The sequence below is a fragment of the Phyllobates terribilis genome, unplaced genomic scaffold (assembly GCF_046119375.1).
Source record: "Phyllobates terribilis strain yellow unplaced genomic scaffold, ASM4611937v1 Scaffold_11__3_contigs__length_659146591, whole genome shotgun sequence".
Taxonomy (NCBI): domain Eukaryota; kingdom Metazoa; phylum Chordata; class Amphibia; order Anura; family Dendrobatidae; genus Phyllobates; species Phyllobates terribilis.
Genome location: NW_027362771.1, coordinates 201072746 through 201099807, shown reverse-complemented (window position 1 = coordinate 201099807; position 27062 = coordinate 201072746). Strand labels below are relative to the sequence as shown.

Sequence of the window (27062 nt, the reverse complement as noted above, 5' to 3'; positions counted from 1 at the left end):
CCAAGATGGCGGCGCCCATCGGAGCGTCCCAGGCCGTTTTTTTTTTTTTTTCAACGGAACTCCGGCCTGAGGAAGGGGGAGGGCCCACAGACCGGAGGAGGCTGGATGGCCCTATATTTAAGGGGGAGGAGCTATCCTGGAAGCGTGGTGCGCTTCTGAGACATGGCTGATCCAGATAGCCAGGAGCAGCAGCAGCTTACCCCCCCACCTCAGCAACAGAAAAAGCAGAGGGATGCATCGTATACAGACAGCCGCTTGAGTAATCGTAGTGGCAGCCGCAGGAGTAAGGCTTCCAGTGCCTCGGGACCATCCAGAATGGAATCATCGGTTCCGCGACAGCCTCCGAATCCGGTACCAGTTTGTGACGTCCGAGGGTGAGTGAGCTTCGTGAATGTCACTGGTTAATAACGGGAAGTCTCTTATGTGCTTCCTTTTTTTAGGAGCCGAAGAAGAGTAGTGCCAAGCAAAAGCATAGAATGTGTGCCCTTTGCCAAGCTTCTCTCTCAGTAGAGTGGCAGAAACCACTTTGCCAGGGCTGTGTGACCAAAACCATAGCTGATAATTCCCGGGATTTTGCTGCAGATTTAAAGTCCATAGTGCATGTAGAAGTTCAGGGGTCCCTGAAAGGGTTCCTTAGAGGGAAGAAAAGGCCCCGTAGAGAGGTTTCCCCCGTCTCTGATTCCTCCCAGTCCGAGGAGCAGTGGGATTCATCGTCCTCTTCCTCATCGGGGGGCGGTAGACCCTGCTTCCCCATTGAGAATACAGACAGACTGGTTAGGGCAGTAAGATCAACCATGGGTCTGGAGGAAGAGAGAGCATCTAAATCCCGGGAGGACATCATGTTTGCGGGCTTGGGAGAGAAGAAGAGACGCTCATTTCCGGTTAACAGTAAGATTCAGGGCCTCATTGACCGGGAGTGGAGGAGACCTGAGAGATCAGGGGCTTTACCCTCCTTCTCCAAAAGAAGGTACCCCTTCGAAGAGAAGGATGCGGAACCTTGGGATAAGATCCCCAAGGTGGACGGGACTGTGGCAAGGTCATCGAAAAGATCTTCCCTGCCCTTGGAGGACTCTGGCGTCCTAAAAGATGCCCTGGATAAGAGCGGACTCCTTCCTGCGCCACACGTGGGAGGCGGCGGCAGGTGGCCTAAAACCAGCGGTGGCTAGCACCTGTGTGGCGAGGGCCTTGATGGTGTGGCTCCAACAGCTGGAAGACCAGCTTAAAGATAAAAAGGTCTCCAGACAGGCAATACTTGCAGAGCTACCTCTAATACAAACAGCATCGGCCTTCCTGGCCGACTCTTCAGCTGACTCGGTCAGACTGTCAGCTAGGGCAGCGGGACTATCCAACGCAGCCAGGCGGGCCTTGTGGCTCAAAGGTTGCCCAGGCGACCTACCTTCGAAACAGAAACTGTGCTCCCTCCCATGTGATGGTAGACTCCTGTTTGGCCAAAAGTTAGAAGACCTGTTGGAAAAAGCAGGCGATAAAACCAAAGGGTTCCCGGGATTTTCGGGGGAACCAAGAAGATTGTTTTCGGAGGAGAAAATTTAACCGGGGTCGTCCTCCGGGAGACAAAAAGAAATGGGAAGCCAAGTCCAAAAAAGAATCGGGCTACATGTTTGGAGGACCATCCTCGAGTTCGAAGAGATCCTCCCAATGACGCCAGGCTGGAAGTGGGTGGAAGGCTTTCCCACTTTCTTCCAGCTTGGGATGCGATAACAGCAAACCCCTGGATTCTGAAAATTATCAGTGGGGGCCTGAAGATCCGGTTCAGCCAGACCCCCTGGCGGACCTTTGTGGTTACCCCCCTACGAAAGGTCCAGGAAGAACAATTAGCCCTGGAAACAGAAGTGTTAGAGTTAGTAGGAAAGCAGGTCCTTCTCAAGTACCAGCAACACAGAGAGGGAGGGGGTTCTATTCCCCACTATTCATGATAAAAAAACCAAACGGGTCCTTAAGGACCATCATCAACCTCAGGAGTCTGAACCAAGTAGTAGAAAACCAGACTTTCAAGATGGAGTCAGTAAGCTCGGCAGTGAAGCTCTTACATCGCAACTGCTTTATGGCTGTAATAGACTTGAAGGACGCATATTATCACGTCCCAATCCATCCGGAGTATCAGAAGTATCTGAGAGTAGCCCTGTTTATTCAGGGGAAGCTGAGGCATTTTCAGTTTGCTGCCCTACCCTTTGGCCTCTCCATTGCCCCGAGAATATTTACGAAACTAATAGCAGAAGTGACAGCCTTCCTACGGATCAAGAATGTAGTGATCGTGCCATATTTAGACGACTTCTTGATAATAGGGAAAACAGAAGCCCACTGCTCCAGTCAGCTCCTAGTGGTCACGGAAGTGTTGCATCAGCTGGGGTGGTTAGTAAATTTCCAAAAATCAAGACTAACCCCCTCCAGGACTCAGACCTTTCTGGGTCTAATCCTAGACTCTCGTCGCCAAACCTGCTTCCTCCCAGAGGACAAAATCTGCAGGTTGATTGCATTAGTCTCGAAGGCCATTCAAGCTCCAGAGATGTCTCTGAGAGAGGCAATGTCCCTCCTGGGTTCTATGACTGCCTGTCTCCCAGCAGTAATGTGGGCCCAGGGGCATATGAGGCGGCTTCAGTGGTAGGTCCTGTCAGCACAGAGGTCCTGCAACGGGCATTTAGAAGGCAGGCTCTCTCTCTCCCCACAAGTAGTAGATTCCCTTTCATGGTGGACAGTCAGGGGAAATCTAACCGCAGGCGTTCAATGGTCCAGACCAGTAGATCGGGTAATTACGACCGACCGCATTCAGTTCCGGATGGGGGGGTCATCTGGCAGAACTCGCAATACAGGGTTACTGGGCTTACCACGAGGGGGGAGCATCCTCAAACTTAAAGGAGCTTTGGGCTGTAGAAAGACCCCTCAGGGGCTTCCTCCCTCACATCCAAAATCACCATGTCCAGGTCAGGTCCGACAACCGGACAGTAGTAGCCTATGTGAATCACCAAGGAGGGACAAGGTCACGCCCTCTGATGGTGGTGGCAGACAGGATCCTTGGTCTAGCAGAGCGAAACCTCCTATCCCTCAGCGCCCTTCACATAAAGGGGATAGAAAACGTGAAAGCAGATTTTCTAAGCCGCCATACCCTAAGACAGGGGGAGTGGGGGTTGAACCCGGAGGTCTTCCATCAGATTGTCCAGTTATGGGGGCAGCCAGACATAGACCTGTTCGCCACAAGGGCAAACAGAAAGGTGCAGAGATTTTGCTCCCTAAATCCGGCAGAAAATCCCCATGCCGTAGATGCCCTCCAGATTCCTTGGGGGTTCAGGAAGGCCTATGCCTTTCCGCCATTAGTGATGATTCCAGTAGTGGTGAGGAAGATCCGGGAGGAAGGCGCCAGGGTGATTTTGATAGCCCCTTTTTGGCCCAAGAGGCCTTGGTTCTCTCTGCTTCGGCTAATGTCAGTGTCAGATCCCTGGATTCTACCAGAGAGGCCGGACCTTCTCATGCAGGGACCAGTATTCCATGCCCAGGCCAGGGGGTTCCATCTTTCGGCATGGAATTTGAGAGGTCGCTATTGAGTAGCAAGGGGTTTTCACCAGGCTTAGTTTCTACTTTATTGGGGAGCAGAAAACCAATTACAACTAAGATTTATAGCAGGGTTTGGGGTAAATTCCTAGAGTTTATAGATATCCCGCTATCGAGCAAACCTCCGATCAGAGGGATCCTGGAATTTCTGCAAAAGGGGAGGGACCTGGGTCTAGCTACAGGGACCCTTAAGGTTCAAGTTTCAGCTTTGGGAGCACTCTACAATTGTAATCTGGCTGGGAATAGGTGGATCTCGAGGTTTATCAAGTCCTGTGCCAGAGCAGGACCGGTTAGATCCTTGGGTATTCCTCCTTGGGACCTGAACTTAGTCTTGAACGCTCTTACTAGTGAACCATTTGAACCGCTACACAAGGTTTCTCCAAAAATTCTCACCCTTAAGACCATCCTCCTAGTGGCCTTAACGTCAGCCCGTAGGGTGGGTGATCTGCAGGCCCTTTCGGTTAATCCTCCTTACACACAAATCTTTGAGGATAGGGTCACCTTGCGGCCAGATCCAGCATACCTTCCCAAGGTGGTATCTAGATTTCACCGTAGTCAGGAGATTGTGCTACCCTCGTTCTGCAGCAATCCCAAGAACCCAGGGGAAGTCAGGTTCCATAGCCTAGATGTTAGGAGGTCCCTGCTACAGTACATTCACATGACTAGTCTGTGGAGGAAAGACTGTTCTCTGTTCCTGGCCTTTCAAGGGTGTAGGAAAGGTCACGGGGTGTCCAAGGGTACCATCTCTAGGTGGCTCAGGGAGGCCATTTGCTTAGCCTATACGTCCACAGGGGTTCCAGCCCCGGACAATGTGAGGGCTCATTCCACCAGAGCCGTTGCAACCTCCTGGGCAGAGAGAGCAGACGTCTCGATCGAGCAGATATGTAGGGCTGCTACTTGGTCTACACCATCCACCTTCTTTAAGCACTATCTGTTGGATCTATCCTCTTCTGATCTCACCTTTGGGAGAAGGGTACTTCAGGCGGTGGTCCCTCCCTAGGGTGCTTATAAATTCTCCAAAATTCTCTCAAGGTGTGCTGTCATGGGGGAGGGGAAAACACCAAGGTTACTTACCGGTAGCTGGTTTTTCCTGAGCCCATGACAGCACCCGTAGTTTCCCCCCCTTATTTTTTCTATGTTTCTCACACCCTGGTGTGCACTGTTTGGGGTGGTGTGTATATGTATATTGTGGTGTTATGTGCCTAACCTGTTTAGGGAGGTCCTCTCAATGCTCTGTAAACAACTGAAGCGAGGGAGAGGTACCGCTCTTTTATTTCAGACTGTTTCCTGTCCTTGGGGCGGATCCTCTCTCTCAAGGTGTGCTGTCATGGGCTCAGGAAAAACCGGCTACCGGTAAGTAACCTTGGTGTTTTTTACCATTTTATTTATTTATTTTTTTTAAACTAACTTGGTCACACTACTATAAATCCATGCCGGCTGCATGGATTTATATAGTGTGAACAAGTTGTCAAGCACTTTCCAAGTGATGCTAAATGATGCTAAAATCGCTTGGAAAAGCCCTTGTCAACCCGCATGCAGAAATGCATGCAAAGACTCTTGACAAACGCTTCTACCTGGTGGGAAAAAGCATGTAAAATCCACATTCGTTTTTCCTGCCAAGGAGAAGCGGAAAAAATATGCAGCATTTCTGCATCGTGGGCTCATAGCCTAATTCTTACGTATTTTTCTGAGCTCCTCTCGGCTGTTTTATAGACAGACAGCACTAAAGCAGAATATGCAGAGAAATAAAGAGCCTGTAAAAGCCAAACTGCAATGTTTAATGAATCCCAACTGTAAAAAGGATTTGTAACACAAAATACATGCAAATAAAACCTTTAAGGGAAAGACTGAGGAAAGGCCCCATCTATGAAGCCAATGTACTCTAAAAGGTTAGACCAGAGGGGTTTTCTTTGTCAGACCACCCTTTTAATTTCTTTCCCATGTTGGATTTTTGATAAACTTTTTCATTAAAAAAAACCCCTTTAACTTCTGTAACCATATTGCCGTTTTCTCTGGCCTGCAGTGCTAAGACAAGACAAGCTGCCCTTGAAGGACTGAAAAGTGGGCTGTCCTCTAAGATACTCTACGATTTCATCCTAGAAAGAAGAATCACGCTCACAGATAGTATTGAACGTTGCTTGAAAAAGGGTAAGTAAGGCTTAGACTGAGTGATTTCCCAAGAGACGGTGGTTTTCAGTCCGTAAATTAGTGCAAACATTTCTCTAGGTAAAGGTGAAGAGCAGCGTGTGGCTGCAGCCCTCGCCTGCCTCCTGTGCTGCCAGCTTGGCTCCGGAGTGGAAAGCGAAGAAGTCTTCAAAACCTTAGCTCCTGTCTTCAAAAACATCATCTGTGACAGGAGTGCCAGCATGCCAGCTCGCCAGGCTGTAAGTATGGCATTGGTCAGCTGCTTCACATAGACATGTATACGTCAGTGCAAGGCTGAGTCACTGCTGCGGCAAGTGATTGATAGATGGACATGTAAATGAATGAACTGAAGGGACTCAAATGACAACCTTGTCACAAATGTTTCTATTAGGCAGGTAAATGATAACAAACAAGTGCTGTTTAAGGTCAAAAAGTTTTCCACATGTAGTGGTGGTCTGGCTGTCAGTACAGACGTGGCATATAAGGTGCTGAGTGGATGAAATGTGCCTTCAATGGCAGACATGGTGAGAGGAGCACAGAGGACATTGACCCTATCCCTGTCTAGAACTCTGATCCTGAGACATGATTCTGTAACAGCTTTGATAGCAGATCATAGATTTACTGCTAGTGTGACTGTTCCTGTAAGGCTGTGTGCACACTTGCATTTTTGCAGTTTTTTTTGTGCAGGTTTATTAGAAAACCTGAAGGGTTTTCCGATGCGAGCAAAGTGAGAGAATCCTGAATTCTCATTCACATGTTGCTTATTTGTGACTTGTAGATTTGGTGCTGTTTTAAATCTGCAGCATGTCAACGCTTTGGCTATCCTCACACATTGCGTGTTTTCAGGGTTTTTTTATGCATTTTTTTAATGCAAATTTTCAGCTGCGTTTTACAGTACCAACAAAGTTTAAGATTCCAGAAATCTCATGCACACATCTTGGTCTGTCGTCAGTATTTTGTGCTTTGTGTGTTTTTTGCAGAATGGAGCATGTCACTTCTTTCAACTTTTTTTCAGCATTGGGTGTTGGGGGGGGGGGGGGGGGGGAAACACCAAAAAACCGCAGGTGTCAGTTTTTTCAGCATTTTGTACCTAAACCTGATGAAATAGAATGATGTTTTTTTCACTGAACTTTCACTGAAATTTCTGCACCAAATACATAACATGTACTCATACCCTAATGGCTTCCGGTCGAGTTCACACCTGATAGTGTCTAATGTTGGCACTTAAGCAGCCGTCTGCAAGGGTTTGCATAAAGGTTACAGGCTGTGGGTGAGATTTGTAAGTGAGAAAATTAGTAGGTCAAGGCAAAATGTTTGTCTTGTTGGTAAATGTACATTTTTGTTATTTTAGTGTGCTGGTTATTTGGGCCTGTGCTGCTTCATTGCCACGGATGACATTGAGGTAAGACTGAATCCTGCAGTTTCTATGTACGATATGTAGGCCCCAAACTCTTAAGTTGTAATTAATAAAAATAATCTTTCAGGATCTGTACCTTACAATGGAGTGTATGGAGAATCTGTTCACCAAGCAGTACCACTCAGAAGGGGGGTCTGACAATGCCTCAGCACTTCACATCCAGGCGCTGCTATCGTGGGCTCTCCTGCTGACCATATGTCATAGCAGTGAGGTAAAGAAGAAAATTGACATGTAAGTAAGCGATGTACAACATCCCCTGATGCTTATCCATGTCTTTTAGCTGCTTATGGCAATAATTTAAAGTGGTCAAGAAGTGACTCAATTGTCCGAATTTTGGCCCTTTTGGGTAACTCATATTGCAATCACTTTAGTTCTGCCCTTATCTTTGTTTTACACTAATAAGTTGCGTGAGCAGCCAACCAGGATTTGCTATAATATAACCGTCAGTTCCTGCTGTCCGCCAGGACAGAAGTGTGGACTGATGAACAAGTCTGGCAATGCATCTATTACCCTGTTCTTCCTTCCTCAGATATACCACTAGACAATTTTGTTAGATTCCCCTACAGAACTGTAAACTTAAGTATTGCAGAGGATCTCCTTGTAATTGAAGCAAGCTCAGCTCTGCCCACTGGACTGGACAGTGGTTATTACTGGCACCAGACCCACCCTAGTTAGAGGGGCTTGTTGGGCAGTCCATTGTGCAGCTGCTACTCCTGCCATTTGATTTGCACAGATATAAACAGTAGTTCATAATGTCTTGAGACGTGTAATTTCGGTATACAAGATCCTTCATATATTTTTTTCCCTGTTTCCAGACATCTGTCTAAGCTTCCACGCCTGTTGTCATGTGATGATGTGAACATGAGGATTGCAGCAGGGGAGACGCTCGCTCTCTTGTTTGAATTTGCACGAGAAGCCAATGCGGTAAGTGCATAAATGGTCTCCTATTTCTACTCCCCCTTTACGCTGATCATGCCTCTACATAACTGAGGACTCTAGTAGATAAATGACTAAGCCTGATGGAAGAAATGGAACGGCTTTTAATGATCAGTAGTGTACTCTTCTCCGGAGTTCTGTTGGTGAGATGTTATATTTTGCATTATAGGAGAATCTTGCCATCCAAGATTCTTAGTTTTATGCACAGTGACTTGTTTCCATATAAAAATTGCCTTAATGTTCATAGATTTTGTTCTTTGTAGCCCTGAATTGGCTCTGTGAGGAATGCCATCAGCATTAACCAATCTGGACAACACCGGTGGGATAACCACTGGATCACAGTGTATTTATCTGGTGGCATAGCACATGGTGCACTCATCACTATTGGAATGCGATCAGTGTGCATACATTATATTAACTGGTTTGTTTACCCCTTCACACTCTGTGACATTTTCCATGTTTTTTTTTTTGTCCCCCCCCCCCCCCCCCCCCCCAGTCTTCCAAGAGCCATAACTTTTATTTTCTGTTTGTTGTTTGCTGAAAAAGTTGTACTTTTTGAATGACACCATATATTTTACCAGTGTACTGGAAAATGGGGAAAGAAATTCCAAGTGTGGTGTTATTGCAAAGAGAGCAATTCCACAATTTTCAGTTTATTTACTATGTTCACTATATAGTAAAACTGACCTGGCAATATGATTCTCCAGGTCAGTAAGATTATGCTGATGCCAAACGTGTGGTTTTTTTTTTTGTTTTTTTTTTGCTTTTGTCACTTAAGCACTATGTATAGCAGAAATGTCGATCTACAGGTCTGCATTCACAGGAGGATCGTAATGACACGTATGTCATGGGCATGCCGATGGGGGCATAGAATGAAGCGTGCCCCTGTCGGTGTGTGTTAAATGCCACTGTCTGAGATTGACAGTGGGATCTTAACAGATTAACCCTCAACTGGTGAGGTGGGGTTTGCCACACCCCAGGGAACTTTTATTCGGCTGCCATTCATTGAAAAATGCTGGTATGAGGATACGTGTCTCACTAGCTTCCATCCATTTGTGGGTGTCAAAAATTTGTTATACTCATGTGTAATCAATTGCCAATAAGAAAACTATTAAAACAAACGTGATCTTTGCATTTTCTGTAAAAATAAGAGATTTCTAAACACTGGAGTATAGGAAATCCCACATCACTAGTTAAGTGACAAAAACCCCACCTCACCAGTTGAGGGTTAACAGCCGCAGGCTGAGCATCGGCTTTTAGACTTATGATGACTGATCTTAATCAACTGTCGTGTGTCGGCAAAGGTGTGGGCTCAGTGTGAGCCCTCATTAACCCCTTTCTGACCCAGGGCATATTAGTACGTATCTGTGCCCTGGGCCTTATGGGCCTGATGCGTATTAATACGCCCTGGCGATTTCGCCCGCACACAAGCGGTGCGGGCGAGATCGCCGCCGGGTGTCAGCTGATTGTCACAGCTGACACCCTGTGCTATGTGCAGGGAGCCGTCCCGCACTGCTCCTGGCACATTAACCCCCGAAATGCTGCGATCGAAATCTATCGCAGCATTCCGGTGGCAAGAGGAGGTGAGCGCAATACTTACCTTCTTTGCCGGCATCCAGCGGCGTCTGAATCCAGTCCCGGATGTTGCCATGGTGACCCGATGTCATCATGACAACATCCGGGTCACCAAGAGGCAGGAAGTTGCTTTGGTCATGCGCAGTGCATGACCAAAGTAACTTCTCCCTGTGCAGAGCTGACAGGCTGCATGGCATAGGGAGCTGCTGCTCTGTTATACAGCCGATCAGGCTGCAAAAAGTGAAAGTCCCTTAGTGGGACAATGTGAACAAGTAATAAAAATGTCAAAGTGAAAAAAAATTGTAAAAATATTTAAAAATACATGAAAAAAAAAATAAAAATATATATATTGTACCCATAAATAAATCTTATGAAAAAAAATAAATAAATAAACCAATAAAAGTACACATATTTGGTATCGCCACGTCCGGAACGACCTGACCTATAAAACTGTCCCACTAGTTAACCCCTTTAGTGAACACAGTAAAAAAAACAAAAACAAACTAAAACTGTTTTATCATACCGCCAAACAAAAAATGGAATAAAACGCGATCAAAAAGACTAATGTGAATAAAAAGGGTACCACTGAAAACGTCATCTTGTCCCGCAAAAAACAAGCTGCAATACAGCTCCAACAACAGAAAAATAAGTTATAGCTCTCAGAATAAAGCGATGCAAAAACAATTCTTTTTTTCTATAAAATAATTTTTATTGTGCAAAAGCGCCAAAATATAATAAAAAAAATGCGGTTCTGCTGTAAACATACTGACCCGAAGAATAAAGCTACCTTATCAATTTTGCCACACGCAGAACGGCAAAAAAACAATTCCTGAATTGTTGGCTTTTATTTATTCTGCCTCCCAAAAATCGAAATAGAATGCGATCAAAATTTGTCACGTGCCCGAAAATGATACCGATTAAAAACGTCAACTTGTCCCGCAAAAAACAAGCTGTCACATGACTGTCGGCTGAAATATGGAAAAATTATAGCTCTCAAAATATGGCGATGCAAAAACTAGTCTTTGTAAAAAAAAAAAAAAAAAAAAAAAAAAAAAATGCGTCTTTTAGAGTGTGACAGCTGTCAGTCATAAAAACCCGATCTGGCACTGCTGTAATCGCACCGACCCGAAGAATAACGTGGTCTAATCCCTTATACCATGTTTTGCAGCTGTTATACAGCCAAAAAAAACCTTGCGGCGATTGCCTGCCATGCACGAGCGATCCCCGCATGTTTTTTTTTTTGGGTGTCTAATAAAAAAAACATGCGGGGCGGGGACTCGAGCATGTCACTTGAGCACCCGCGATACTTGGTGCATAACCCTAGTACCTGATGCAAACTCAAGTAGCGAGCACTTGCACTCAAGACTAATGACAACTTATTCAATATGATGACCTAATGTTATCAAATTCTGTGTCGTACCTCTGGGTTCAAAATGTTCACTATACCCCTTGATAAAATCCTGGAGGGGTATAGTTTCCAAAATGGAGTCACTGGGGGGGAGGCTGAGGTGGTTTCCACTATTTAGGCACATCAGGGACTCCCCAAACACAACCTGTTACCCTTGTGAAAATGCAAAATTGGGGGGCTGAAAAAAACATTTTTGTTGGAAAAATGTGAATTTTATTTTTACGGCTCAATGTTATAAACTTCTGTGAAGCACCTGGGGGTTCAAGGTGCTCACCACACATCTAGATAAGTTCCCTGAGGGGTCTAGTTTCCAAAATGGTGTCACTTGTGGGGGGTTTCCACTGTTTAGGCACATCAGGGGCTCTCCAAACGCGACATGGCGTCTGCTAATTATTCAAGCAAATTTTACATTCAAAATGTCAAATGGCGCTCCTTCCCTTCCGAACCCTGCAGTGCGCCCAAACAGTAGTTTTTCCTCACAAATGGGGTATTTGTGTGCTCAGGGGAAATTGCACAACAAATTTTGGGGTCCATTTTTTCCTGTTACCCCTGCAAAAATAAAAAAATTAGGGTCTAAAGTAACATTTTTATGGAAAAAGTTAAATGTTCATTTTTTTTTCTTCCACATTCCAAAAATTCCTGTGAAGCACTTGAAGGGTTAATAAAGTTCTTGAATGTGGTTTTGAGCACCTTGAGGGGTGCAGTTTTTAGAATGGTGTCACTTTTGGGTATTTCTGTAATAAAGGCCCCTCAAAGTCACGTCAAATGTGATGTGGTCTCTATAAAAAAAAAAAAAAGAAAAAAGAAAAAATTGTTTTGTAAATTTTGTTAAAATGAGAAATCGCTGGTCAACTTTTAACCCTTATAGCTCCCTACTAAAAAAAAAAAATGTTTCCAAAATTGTGCTGATGTAAAGTAGACATGTGGGAAATGTTATTTATTAACTCTTTTGTGTGATATATCTCTCTGATTTAAGGGCATAAAAATTCAAAGTTTGAAAATTGCAAAATTTTCGCCAAATTTCTGTTTTTGTTTTTTTTTCACAAATGCAAGTGATATCGAAGAAATTTTACCACCATCATGAAGTACAATATGTCACAAAAAAATATTCTCAGAATCAGGGGAATCCATTGAAGTGTTCCAGAGTAATTACCTCATAAAGTGACAGTGGTCAGAATTGTAAAATGTGACCTGGTCATTAATGTGCAAACCACCCTCGGGGGTAAAGGGGTTAAAGTCAGGGACATGATGTACCTCATATGTTGTGAAGGGGTTAATGAAATGAAAACACATTAAAAAAAATCTTGCTCCATGACAAGCAATGGACAGTCTTTTTATTTACAAGCACCTTTGTTTCACTCTAACACTGGTGTTTTGGCTAGTCTGACAGTGAGCAGAGTCCCCTGGACGGCTACCTCCGCCACACTTTGGTATAGGAAGGGTCCTGCTGAGCAGGGAGGGGAGAAGCTAAAGGGGAGCCGAGCGTTGAGCAGACATTTGCCCTGTGTGCAGCTTTCTTTTTTACACAGGTGTCACTGAATGGCTGTAGCACTTTTGAAAAAACATGGTTGCTAGTAACAAGGGTCTCCATTACATAGGTGCACTCAAATAAAAATATGCTAAAAGCTTTATTCCAAAATAAATTAAAATGGACAAACCCTCTACTAAAATATCTAGAATAAATCCTGTTCGGTTCTGACTAAAATGTATGGATTATTCAATGCTGAATAATCCATGAGTAAGGACTAGCTTTTTGCATATTTTTATCTGGAAAACAGCTGGATTTCTCCTGTGCCGTTTCTTACCATGTTAAGCAGCGGTAGTTTTCATCCGTGCTGAGGATTGCTGGCTAATACAATCTAGATAAGCTGGATTATTTTTTTTATTGAAAATATGTATACTTTGTGAAAATGCTTATCATTTATATTAGATGCCAACAAGATTGCAAAAGTGTACATATTCTTAAAGTTGTAGAATTCAATATTTAAAAATAAATGGTATTTCACTTTTGCTTTTTGCCTTAGGACTTTTATTATGAAGATCTTGAACCTTTAACTGAAACATTGAAATCTTTGGCCACTGACTGCAACAAACACAGAGCCAAAGTAGATAGGAGGAAACAGCGATCAGTTTTTCGAGATGTCCTTAGAGCTGTAGAGGTATGTAATAGTGATCAACGTAGCACAGACTTCCCACCTCTGTTCCATTGTCAGCAGTTCTGTTCTCTTACTGTGCATAGGATGGAGAATTCCCGTCTGAGATGATTCGGTTTGGGAGAGAACGCATGCACATTGACTGCTGGGTGAAGAGGCTCACATATGGGGTCTTCAAGGAACTTTTTGGCTCTGGGATGCAGTTTCATCTTATGGTGAGTTTAAGAGATGAGCAGTTTTAGATCATAGTACCTTTTAAGGAAACTCCCACCTGTTTGAGGCTTCTGAACACCGATCTTATCTTACATGCAGGGAAAAGGGAATTAACACCGCAAATATTATTTTAAAATATTTTTGGGAAGTTGTCAAAAAAGTATGACTACAGACGTGTGAATCCTCAGTGCACTGTCAGGATTCTTAGGAATGGGCAGATGCATGACCGCAAGTAGGCTTATTAAACTTGCACGGCCTCACTCAATATAAGTGAATGGCGAGAAGCCCGATACGTCTAGTTGCAATATGTCTGTAAATATGCAGATCGCATATTTGCAGTAACATGACCACCTGACACCGGAGAATCCTGATGGTGTGCTCTGTGAGGATTTACAAGTCTGCAATCAGTGACTGCAGACTTGAACCCCAAACCTGGGCGATCCCTTTTAAGATCTTCCTATATAAATGGGTATGATCACTGGGTTCACTGCATTGTAAGTGCTCATTGCCCCTTACTGATGTGAAGTCTCACTTGGCATTGATTGAAATCTGATGTCAAGTCTCAGATGTTACTGAAGACCGGAACTGTTTCTTTTCAAGTAATCCCCGCCCTCCAGAAATTTAGTTGTAGGATACTACTTCTTAAAGGCATCCATAATGCAAACGTTTTTTCTTAAATTACTGGTGTAATTATGGTCTCTAAGCTGCTGTTTTGTTTGTTTTTTTTTTTTGTTTCCCTTCCATCCCCACCTCACCTAGACAAACGGATTTCTTCGTAGTATTTTTGAGCTTGGTCCCCCTTTGCTCTTGGACGCAGCTACTCTTAAAGCAATGAAGGTTTCCCGTGATGAAAGGGTAAGTTGTCAAAGTCATTGTCTCTGGCAAATTTTTTTCCCAACTTTCACCAATTGTAGTTTTACATAAAACTATGGCTCCGATTCACCATGTTTTTCACTGTTCTTGATGAGGAGGTAGAGGCGTTTAAGGCACCTGATTTATTAAGTGGCCTCTTAATGAATCAGGTAAGGCATTAAATGCTGTGCGCCTCTATCTAAAGCTTACTCCAGTCATAGAAAGGAGTAGTAATAGTGGCGTAAGGAATTTGACGAGCGTTGGTTGCCATGCCCCGTCCTGCTTTTGCTCCACACACTTTTTTTTTTAGAGCTGGACAAATATGGGGTGAAAATGCCAAAAGTTGCAACATTTTTACCCCAGTTTTCTGGCTTAAAAGCTTATAATTGGGGCCCATGTTCCTAGATTTCTCTCCAACATTCACTCTGTCATAAGGTGTCTAGGGCATGATTAGGAATGTGTACGGACTATGTAGACAGCAGATTATTAGGGTGTTGAGTTACAGAAGAGCAATTGGGCTGTAAGATTGGCCTGTTTCACCTAAATCCCTTCCAAGAATAAAGATCACATGTTTTCACATTTACACTTGTGGTTTAAGACCTATATTCAAGATGCAGTATATTTACATAGTGCGATGAAATGTTAATGTCATTTAATTGAGGTTTGTCTTCAATTCAGAGGTGCACAGGTGTAATATAGGCCTATATTCTATAGGAGCCACATTACCAGTGTGTACACAGAACCACATTAAGGCGGTGTGAGACCTATTAGACCAGATCAAAGGTTCATTTGACCTTGGGTGTCAACATCCCACTTATCAGAACTTCTGCAGATTAGGGGTCTATGGCCTTCAGAAGATGAAAGATTACATTAACCCTTTGAATAATTATCACTAAAGTTAGGATTCCTTTGCATATGAGCAGAAGATACTCCTCTGCATTTATGGGCCTCTTGGGTAAGAAGTGTATTGTGAAATTTCTTTCTAAAGTTACTTTTTTCATTTAAGCACATGAACAACTCTGCGGCATTCAAGGCTCGTACAAAGGCTAGAAGCAAACTGCGTGACAAGAGAGCAGATGTTGGAGAGTTCTTCTAAATAGTCAGGATGGGATCCAACCTTGAAATGTGAAGTCAGCAACTGAAAAGCTCATGGTGATGTCATCAGCTGAAAAAATGCCATTTTTCATTTGTGCTTGATGTATATCGCTTAGGTTTGTAGTATTTATCGGTGTGTAAAAAATCTTATATAATTGCATTTCCCTTGTACAGTGCACCTTGCATTTTCTGCAGATTTTACTGTTACTCTAAGCTTTGTGCACGGTGTTCACTCATTTTTAGCACTTCCTTCACAATAACTGAAAACTACGGATCCATAGACAAAGCAGTTCATAACCAAATCATGTGTTGGTTCATATGTAAATGTCTAAATTCCGTTATTTTATAATTTGTTTACACCTATGAGGAGATCAATATTTTGAATGGAATCATGACACATACTAATATGGGGAGTGGATATAGTAAACTTAATGTAACTGCTAGGTGCTTTGTGTACTATAATTTCCTTATTTTAATGTGTACTGACACTGATATGGTATTAAGTTAATAAAGTCTTCGATCGGTAATTGCTTGTCTTCTAATCTGCACACTGTTCTGTAGTTTCCATGATGGCTCCAAAAGCTTGTTTTTTTCATTGCTAGTAAATGCCTTCATACTCTACGCATACACAGGTGTTAAATGTTTCTGAACATGAGAAAATGTGACCTAGACTAAAAGCTGATTTAAAGGGTTTGCCCAGGCTCACTATACAGATGACCTATTTTCATGATTGATCTACATCTGATATAACCTTAGACATGGCACTTACAAATCAGCTTTCAGCTGAGCAGAACAGCTCTGTTCCTTGGTATTGTAGCTCAGCTTCTACTGACTTGAATAGGAACTGAGCTGCAGTACCCGAGAACGGCCACTACATAATGAATGGAGCAGTGCCGTTCAGCTCCCCTCACTCTTTACATCTGGCCATTTCTGAAGCTGGAAACCGCTGATCAGTCTGTATGGCAGCTGTCTGAACCCTAGGTATTGATGAACTATCCGAAGCCTGGATAACTCCTTCAACTATCTTTAAATTTTACTTTTTTTTTTAAAGTCTGTCCATCCTTATCTTTAAAGATTGGTCAGTACATGAAGTTTTATCATAAATTCTTAAGGTTTTTCTGCCACTGGTCAGCTCCTTTTGAGCATTTGGTCCCACCTGTAGGTTAATACTTGGTAAGCCATATTAAAACACAAGACCCACTATAAACTTTCCTCAATATCATACCAATAGAGTACCCCAAAATATACACTCTTCCACAATTACTTTTGAGATGAGGAATATTATAATGCCATATATACAAAAATAAAAACCGCCCTTATATCAGTGCATTTTGTGTAGGCAGTCTTATCCTAAAGGCAATAAATGAAAGACCTGCTCTGCCATGTCAATGAATCACTTGTCATATGGCTTATTTCAATAGCGTGTGACGGCAATTGCATTGAGTTGCTGAAAATCGATTGCTTTAGAAGTTCCATCGTGACCATGTCCCAGCATCTATGATTCCTCTTTTGATTAGCCAGCCTGACGTGATGTCTCAACAGGTCAGCTAATCCCTAAACTCGTGGATGCTGTCATGTAGGAGGCAGGCCACTAATTACAGAGCTGGCTGATGGATCCGGTTCGGTGAATTGATTCACCCAAACTCCAGTTTAATGTATTTAGGACTTGTAGCCTACACAGATTGCATTGGTATAGGGGCTATTTTTATTGCTGGATGTGCAGCATGGTAATATGCATTATTAATTGCTTTATTATGATTTGTATAGGTTAGTATTTTTTTTCTAGTCCAGTGATTGTTATATTTACTGTGATATGATTATTATTCTATTGCTGCACCTTATAATATGTCTACACTGCCCTAATGTTTTTTTTATTTGAGTATTTTAGATTTTTGGCAGTGGTTTATGTAATTTTTCTTGTGCTAATAAAGTTTTAAAAATCTTTACAATCATGATCTTGGTACAGTTGGTGTATATATAAGAAAAAAGCCCTTAGCTAATGAGTACTTGTAGGATATTGTTAACTAATATACATAATGCCAATTGTATTGAACACTCGGATATGAAAATGTGGTTTACATAACAGCACTCCATTAAAGATTGCATCACTGACCTAATAATGCCAGGAAAAACAGATTAAAGCCCCTATTCCCTTCATCCACCATGTCATTGTTTGTCCTATGCCTATCAGGACGGAGCAGAGGGGAGCTCTGTTACCTAGGTCTGGTGACCAGCAGCTGAATCTTTTCAAAGTTAGCCAGACACTGCCCTAGAGCAGGGGTGTATTGCTTTCCTTTCCACATGAGTGGTGCTCTATGCTATCAGTTGAGTGACACAACTTTGTTCTCCTGGGTCCCAGGCTCTAAGCAGGGAGTGTCTTGGCAGGTTCAAGTGATGGTGAATTTGTGCAAGCAGGAACCAGACCCACTATATTGTCACAAACTTGTCTTGGGTCCCAGACCTTTCTGAAACTGCTTTTGGTTATCAATTAGAATAAGTGTTTTGCTTAGCAGCAGCTTGAAGTGGATCTGGGTTTCGATTGTATGCCAGAACAAGTCTAATCTGAGGTCTCCTGTTAGGAGATGGGGAACCCTGCTATAGATCACCACACCCAACTCCAGTCCTCAAGGCCCACCAACAAGTCATGTTTTCAGGATTTCTTTAGTATTGCACAGGTGACAATTCCATCACCTACACAGGCAATAATTCCATCACCTGTGTAATAGTAAGGAAATCCTGAAAACATTACCTGTTGGTGGGCCTTGAGGACTGGAGTTAGGGAACCCTGATCTATAGAAAAGCTACTATGGGGAGTTTAATGTGCCCAGCTTTAAAGCATCAGTTGGTTTTCGGTCCTTGGAGAGGGAACCTACATCCTGGAGACGTCCAGGGGAATGATCGTCGTAGAAGACTTACCCAGGCTTGGTCAGTCTACTCAGGCAGCAGTTCGGTCTCTGCTGTGGTTGGAGCAGGGGTCCTGGAAGCACTGCAATTGGTTCAGGAGGACTTGACTGGTGTGAGTAGCAGCACCATTCCCTGAGGTCGGCTGACTACAGCACTTCCCAGTTCTGCGCATGCACAGGTCTGAGAGCTTGCGCTGATGAGAGTACTGGTGATGTCAGGTGCAATCAGCTGGAGCAGATGCTGGATGGCAGCAGCATGGAAACTCATTGTCTGCCAGCCACCACATTGTCTTGGGCCTGCACATGCGCACGTCTGTAAAAGCGTGCCCTGATGACTAGCATGCTGGTGATGTCAGGAGTGCCTGAAGTGATGGATCCATTTCTGGGGTAGGCGCTAAACTTGAATGGCAGCGCTGTGTTAGTGGGGCATTGACTGCTGGATGAAAGCTGTGGTCAGCTCGGTGAAGGAGCAGCTAGGTGACCATCTGTAATGACCCTCCTTAGCAGCAGCACCAGGAAAGTTGGAATGTGCCAACAGGATGGACAAGTCTGCAGCCTAGAAAGACTATTCCTCCTCATAATCTGATACCTAAACTGCTCCTGAGTGGTAAGTGACCTTTGTGAATGTTAACCTTGTAATTGGGGTTTGTCATTTTCCTTGTTGAGGGAAAATCTAGTAAATGTGTGACAACCCAAGTTCAGGGAAGGATCACTGTGCAGGTTTACCAAATTCTGGCGGTCAATAGCCATTCTAAACTGAATGAGCTGGCCCTTGTTGGATTGTAGCTGCTACGTAGTTTGAGGAATGGTGAGTAACTAGCCTGGGGGTATGGCTGGGAATCTCTGGTTCTCTTGATGCAAGGAGGGGTTATGTCAGTCTTAGGCTGTGTACCCACTTTGCGTTTAAGCGTTTCCGCAGCGGCAGTTCTGCTGCAGAATCGCTTGGTAGAAGGTCTGCCATGTTCCCCAATGATCCGCAGCGGAAATTTCCGCGGCATGTGCATAGCACATGCGGATTATCATTGCGGAAAAATTGGCAGCACTACCAATTATTTTGTGGAATCGCGTCATTTTCGCCACCATTGACTTGCATTGGACCGCATGTCATCCTCATCACTGCATCTGTACATGCGGATAACATGCGGTTCAATGTGCGGATGGTACCTGGGTTTGGAGAAGAAGAGACTCTTCCAGACTCGGGTACCATAGTACCTGTAAAAAAAGAATAAAATAAAAAATATACATTATACTTACCTCCTGATGGCCCCCAGTGTCCTTGTCCTGGCTTGCCTGCAGCTCGCGGTAGACTAAAAGGACCTGCCATGACTTCATTTAGATGTAAATGATAAAGTTCTCCCCCCCCCCCCCCCTCATCAAAAGGGAGTTAAAACTGAAAGGAAGGGTTTCTTACCCTCATGGCGCAAATATTCCCATGAGGAGAAACACTCGGTTATAGGCGACAACGCTCCTAAAATTGATGTGGCCATTTCAAAAACATCAAGATGGGCGATGTTACCCTTTGACAATGTGAGCTCTAAAAAGCCCCCTTAATAGGGAGGCGGGAGCTTGGGAATTCTGTCGGTTCTTTTAATCTAGCCATTTCAGAAACTTGTATGGCTGGATCTGTTGAAAGGCCAACTACAAGGGTCAGTCAATAAGTAATGCCTATTTTTTTTTTCTCCTTAAATAAGGTAGTTATGTTAAATATTTGAATTTGGTACAATTCCTCAAACCTTCTTCTCCAATCCACAGCAATTGCAACTTCCTGCACCAACAGGTGGCAGGACTGTATCCATTTACAAAATGGCTGCCATCGATGTTCGTATTAGACAACGTTCTGTGATTGAATTCTTGCATGCAGAAGGTGAAGCGCCAATTCGAATTCATGAGAGACTGAAAAATGTGTACGGTGAGGCAACAGTGGATGTCAGTACTATTTAGACAATGGGTTCGTCGCTGTAACACAGCTGAAGGGCCGTCACCGTTGGCTGACACAATGCGGAGTGGCAGGCCAGTAACCGCAGTGACTCTAAGCAACATTCATCGAGTCGATGACCTCATTCGTGGTGACCGCCGGGTGACTGCAGATGAATTGTGTGGCATTATCTGCCTCAGTAAAGGCAGTGTGCTGAAAATTATTGGACAACTGGTATACAGAAAAGTTTGTGCACGGTGGGTCCCAAGAATGCTTTTTACCATGCTGGAATACATGCCCTTGTTAAACGGTGGACCAAGACTGTGGAAATGGATGGAGATTATATTGAAAAGTGAGAAATTAATCGTTAATGTTGTGGTTTTCAACCTATGTAATTGCATTTGAATTTCTTGCCAATTAAAAGGAGAAAAAAAAAATAGGAGGCATTACTTATTGACTGACCCTCGTACGTATTAAAATGGCAGAGGAGAGTATCTTGGCCACAATGACTGAGGCAGAGAAAAACCAAAGACAAGAAAAATACCCAAATATCTGGAAGTAAATGGGTAAATCGCACAGTACAAAAAATAATGATAAATAATAAAGGGTATTTAGTTAACAATTTTGATCAAAATAATGTAAAAGCCATCCCACCATGTCACTGTTTCCCTTATGGGACAGTCCTAACTCTAATATTAAAAGCTTACCATTTGTCAAGTGACATACATATGGATAAGGGCATTAAAGGTGCAAAGCCCGCAGTGTCGAAACGTGCGTCGGGAAATGCGGTGTGTGGTACCAGCACTCTGGTGGTAAGCATGTTCATCTAATCACATTGGTTCCTTCCTAATCATGTGGTGACAATTTTGTCTTAATTTTGCCAGTGGCTGCTCAAAAATCTCATGAATTTTCCATTCTTTATTTAATAATTTTTGCACATTTGCACCTTTAATGCACGGTCACTTTATGTAAAATAAGTTTTTTCACTACCATGTGAAATAACTGCAGTCCATGCTATATTACTCCATCACCCTGTGGATTATATCATATAGAATTGCCTTTTTTCCTATATACTTTGATATTGTTAATCATTATTTTTGAGCTCCTGATACTATCTTCTTTAATATACTGATGAACATACATTATATGTTTATCTCTTACCTACCATGTAAATATTAATATTTATGTCTATGGGCACTCCATATAACGTTATATATGACCAATCATGTATCAATTTATATGTACTCATTATGATATTTTACTACTATCCTATTACCCCACCTTCTGTATACCACTTGTTGGATTCTGTATTGTTGATTCTATGTCTAATTTTATCAAATAAAGTTGTTCTATTTTGTCATTACTAATCTAATAGTATATAGAATACTAACCGCTGCACAACTGGACAGTTTAGGTGTTCGAGTAGGGTCCGAACCCATACTGCAAAGTAGAATAACCTCGGCACTCAATAATTTACATAAGAAAAATTTTAATGCAGTCCAAAGACAAAAATAAACGTTTCGGTCTATCTGACCATCAGTAATAGACTGCTGGCGGGTATTGGAGGATAGGATGAGGAGAAAGGACGCAGTGTCACTGGCTACATTGGTCTGAGACCCCGAGTAGGTGCATGTGGAATAGAAATGCACGTGGTTGATGGAGGAACTAGCGGTGGAGTCTGATGTGTTATTCCAGAGATATCCAAGTTTTTAATATGTAAATGAGCTGTTAAGATCTATGGTCGGGACATAGATCTCCCTGAGAATCTGCCTCCAGCGCTTATTTTAAACTGTCAGCCATTACATGTCTCACACTTGTAACGTCCCGTTCCATTTAAAATAAGCTCTGGATGTAGATTCTCAGGGAGATCTATGTCCTGACCATAGATCTTAACAGCTCATTTACATAATAAGAAAAATGGAGTTTTATCTGGAATAAGACCTCGCATCACAGATATCAAGGTATCATTTTATTCCACTTTCTGTGATCTACATGCCGATATTAACAGTTTAGAAGATTAACAGATTCCCTTTCACATTTGTTTCTCCTGTTCCTATTGGGTTAGTGGGTCAATCACATCGATGCTGTCTTGATAGACTTATGGAAAACAAACTATCGTTATGCATAATTTTATTTTTTTAAATAACTATACCCTGGATAGAACCAAATTGGACTGAACACCTTTTGTGTGAATAGCACATAAAGACCGGGACTTTTAAAATTAGGGATAATTTGGGGAGCAAATAATACAATTTTTCTCCATTGGAAAGTTAAAAGAAAATATTTTTTGAACCTCATTATTTTGTGCTGCAGTTTTAAGACACAAACCAGAATGACGGCAGAGCTGAGTGCTTTAGGGGGCTGTGATATATACTCTTTTCTCTACCACATACTGCTCACAGATCAATGCTAGTTTTCATTGTAGTAGTAATGAATTCACTTGAGTCTGTTCCTGCTGAAATATTTGTTTCTAGGTTGGCTGCCTCAGATAAAAATCAATATAATGAAATGAATACATATAGTGTTTCCAAGAGTTTAAAAACATTTTCATTTAAAATTTATCAGCAATAAGTGTCCTGTAGATCTTCCCAAACACTCCAGCCTTAATAGGATGCTCTTGTCTTTGTAATTCAAGCCATAATAAGAAACACATTACGTGTGCTGAATAATATGGCAGTTTCTCAGTTTCATACTTTGCGGCTTTCTAAAATACCTAATCTTCTTTACACATTTTACTCTTCTTGCAAAAGGATCATTTACTTCAGTCAGCAAGATGGTTATTTACACTCAAGTGTACCCTCTGGTAAAATTAGAGTGGTCATGGTTATGTTCAGGGCTTAATTGCCAAGTAGTCATGTATGTGTATACAAAACCATACACACAGAAATCTACGTGCCATTAATACCCAGCATCTTATGAACAATCTACAGTCATCTTTAGCACCCATCCTCTCCCTCTTCTGTCCAGACTCAGCATTGTCACACTATAACAACACATTGCAGAGTGCCCTGGATGAAGCAGCACCTGTTACACCCAGAATGACGCAGCATAGACGGCAGCCCTGGCACACGATGCAAACACATTTTCTTCAGCGTCTGTGGAGAAAATCACTTTCGGCAGAAGACTTCATCCACTATTTCATGAGTTTATGCTCAAAACTTATAACTCTGCTCTCCATCTGGCTAAACAAGTCTACTTTACCACTCTCATCACATCTCTAGCCAACAATCCTAAACGACACTTTGAAACCTTCCACTCCCTCCTGAGCCCTAAAGTACAGACACTGTCACCAACCTAAGCGCTGATGATCTGGCCACTTATTTGCTACAAAAAATACATCATATCCGCCAAGACATTTTTGCACAATCCCCTCAGAGTCTGAATCCCCTTCCCTCCCGCACCTCAAGTTCACTTTCCATCTTCGAGACTGTCACAGAAGAAGGAGAGACCAGACTCCTCGCTTCTTCTCACCCTACAACCTGCAACAGTGACCCTATTCCCTCACATCTCCTTCAATCTCTTTCCCCAGCTGTCACTACCCACCTAACTAAAATATTTAACCTCTCTTTCTTCGGGTATCTTTCCCTCTTCATTCAAACATGCCATCATAACACCTTTACTTAAAAAGCCATCCCTGGACCAGAACTGTACTGCTAACTACAGACTGGTCTCTAATCTTCCCTTCATCTCTAAACTCCTGGAACACTTGGTCTGCTCCCGTCTAATCCGCTATCAGATAACTCTCTTCTCAACGCTTTACAATCCGGTTTCCACTCCTCACGCTCTACTGAAACTGCCCTCACTAAAGTCTCTAATGATCTAGTGACAGCTAAATCTAATGGTCACTACTCCCTGCTGTTTCTCCTGAATCTCTCTGCCGCTTTTGACACTGTGGATCACCAGCTCCTCCTCACTATGCTCCGCTCTATAGGCCTCAAGGACACTGTTCTCTCCTGGTTTTCCTCCTATCTCTCTGACCGCTCCTTCATGGTATCTTTTGCCTGCTCTTCTTCCTCTAATCTTCCCCTTACTATCGGGGTTCATCAAGGATCAGTCCTAGGTCCCCTCCTCTTCTCTTTGTATACTGCCCCTATTGGACATACCATCAGCAGATTTGGTTTCCAGTACCATCTCTATGCTAATGACACCCAACTATACACCTCTTCACCTGACATCACCCCCACTCTAATACAAAATACCAGTGATCGTCCTCCCTCTATCTGAAACTGAATCTCTCCAAAACTGAACTCCTTGTTTTTCCTCCCTCTACTAACCTACCTATACCTGACTTTTCAATTTCCTTGGGTGGTGCCACAATAACTCCCAAATAGCAAGCTTGCTATCTTGGAGTCATATTTGACACACAACTTTCCTTTATTCCCCATATACAATCACTCGCTCATGTCACCTGCGCCTTAAAAACATTTCCAGAATCCGACCTTTTCTCACCTTTGATTCTGCAAAAACTCTTATTGTCGCTCTTATTCACTCTCGTCTGGACTACTGCAACTCTCTTCTAATCGGTCTCCCTCTATACAAACTCTCTCCTCATCAATCCATTCTGAATGCAGCAGCCAGGGTCGGATTTCTTTCAGGCCGCTTCACCGATGCCTCTACCCTGTGCCAGTCATTGCACTGGTTACCCATTCACCACAGAATACAATACAAACTCATCTCTCTCACCCACAAAGCTCTCCACAGTTCTGCACCGCGCTATATCTCATCTCTCATTTCTGTCTATCACTCTTCCTGTGCCCTCCGTTCTGCAACTGATCTAAGACTAAAACCCTCCTTAATCCGAACCTCACACGTCCATCTCCAAGACTTATCTCGTGCCGCACCAGTTTTCTGGAATGCACTACCCCAAACGATCCTGCTAATATCTAGCCCCCATGTCTTCAAACGTGCTTTAATAACACATCTGTTTAGACAAGCCTATCACCTCAACTCACCTAACTCTCCCCTGTTCCCTCCTAAATGTGTCCACATCCTCCATGCATCCAATAGCACACTGTTACTGGCTGATGACCATGTTCTACCTATTGTGTCCCCCCATTTCCATGTAGATTGTAAACTTGCGAGCAGGGCCCTCACTCCTCATGTAACTGTTGAAATGTGATACATTGTATTGTTTTTATTGTCTGTACATGTCCCTACTTAATTAAGTGCTGCGGAATATGTTGGCACTATATAAATAAGAATTATTATTAGAAAACTGTCCTGTGTGAACCAGGCCCTTAAGAAATAACTTGATTTTCACATTTCTAAACATAATCCTGTAGGATGCAATTACTTGTCTTGATTAGCACAAATCGTATGGGCACTGAACCCCTATTCCCCACAGCGCTGTTACATGCAGTGTACCATATGCAACCTGTCTTAAGAAGGTTCTTTTGACCGAAACGTCACTGTTTTTGGATTGCTTTACTAATAAATCTGCTATTATTTTTCTGCAACTTGATGAGTGTTGGATTCTTTCTTCACTGAGTATATGGAGTGGTATCCTATCCTGGCACCGTATTTTTATATCAGAGTGATGAACATCCTATCTATGTATTTCCGCATTCAGCAGAATTGTGTGACAAATTTTGGTGCCATTTTTACCCATTTCCCCGTGTGAAATTGTAAAATCTGGAGCTAAAACAAAATTTTGTGGTGAAAATGTAATTATTCTTTCTTCACCGACCAATGGTATGAAGTTTGAAAATTGCGAAATTTTCAACATTTTTGCCAAATTTGCAATATTTTTACAAATAAACGAAAGTGATATCGAACAAATGTTACCACTATCATGAAGTACAATATGTCATGAAAAAATGGTCTCAGAATCACTGGGATCCGTTGAAGCGTTCCAGAGTAATTACCTCATAAAGTGACACTGGTCAGAATTGTAAAATTTGACCTGGTAATGAAGGTGAAAACAGGCGGGTGAAGGGGTTAAAGGGGCTGGCCACTTTATCTTTATTTTAACTGGTGGGTTGGGGTTTTGTGGCACTTAAGAATATATAAGTATTACAGGTTCTCTTTTGTCTTGTTAGCATTCACAGACTGCACAGCTCTCCTGTCTATAAAATGTCTGCTGGTGGAGGAGCATGTGGCCAGATCTGTCCAATAAGGTTGTTTTTCCAATTGTAAAACACCTAATATTGGAAATATACTTTTCTATTGCAGGAGGCTAGTGTCAGGTCTGGTCACAGGGCTGCCACCGTCAATTTCGGGGCCCTATACTGGCAAAATTGTCTCCATCCTGCCGTTTGTCTCCATCCTGTCCCCATTTGTCTCCGTTCTGCCCCCATTTGTCTCCATCCTGCCCCCATTTGTCTCCATCCTGCCCCAATGTCTCCATCCTGCCCCCATTTGTCTCCATTTTGCCCCCATGTCTCTCCATTCTGCCCCCATATCTCTCCCTCCTGCCCCCATGTCTCTCCATCCTGCCCCCATGTCTCTCCATCCTGCCCCCATGTCTCTCCATCCTGATCCCCATGTCTCCATCCTGCCCCATGTCTCTCCATTCTGCCCCCATGTCTCCATCCTGCCCCCATGTTTCCATCTGCCCCCACATCTCTCCATTCTGCCCCCAATGTTTCCATCCTGCCCCCAATGTCTCCATCTTGCCCCAATGTCACTCCATTCTGCCCCATGTCTCTCCATTCTGCCCCCATAGTGTGGCTTTGCAAAAAAAGGAAAAAAAAAAGGTTTCTCCTTACCTTTAAACTGTCCAGCAGCGCCCAGCTCTCCCATCATCCAAGACACGGTCGCGGGTGCATGACAGTGATGTCATACGCCATCGACATGTGCTCTGACATCAGCTGCCAGCCTGTGATTGGCTGGTGGATGTTAAATATTGCCGTGCGGGAACCTTCCCGCTTGGCAATAGATTTCAACT

At 43.1% G+C, this 27062-nt stretch overlaps 1 protein-coding gene across 2 annotated transcripts in view; it reads left to right on the top strand.

Annotated features, from left to right (window-relative positions):
- Positions 1–25632, top strand: part of IFRD1 (interferon related developmental regulator 1) — a 44348-nt gene extending 18716 nt beyond the window's left edge. For both annotated transcript variants that reach the window (XM_073651955.1, XM_073651956.1), the window contains exons 4-12: positions 5588–5712; positions 5791–5948; positions 7061–7111; positions 7194–7357; positions 7942–8050; positions 13070–13204; positions 13285–13413; positions 14171–14266; positions 15270–25632. In XM_073651955.1, coding sequence (XP_073508056.1) covers positions 5588–5712; positions 5791–5948; positions 7061–7111; positions 7194–7357; positions 7942–8050; positions 13070–13204; positions 13285–13413; positions 14171–14266; positions 15270–15359 — 1057 coding nt within the window. In that variant the 3' untranslated portion in view covers positions 15360–25632. The remainder of the gene's footprint in view (positions 1–5587; positions 5713–5790; positions 5949–7060; positions 7112–7193; positions 7358–7941; positions 8051–13069; positions 13205–13284; positions 13414–14170; positions 14267–15269) is intronic.
- Positions 25633–27062: the final 1430 nt, after the last annotated feature.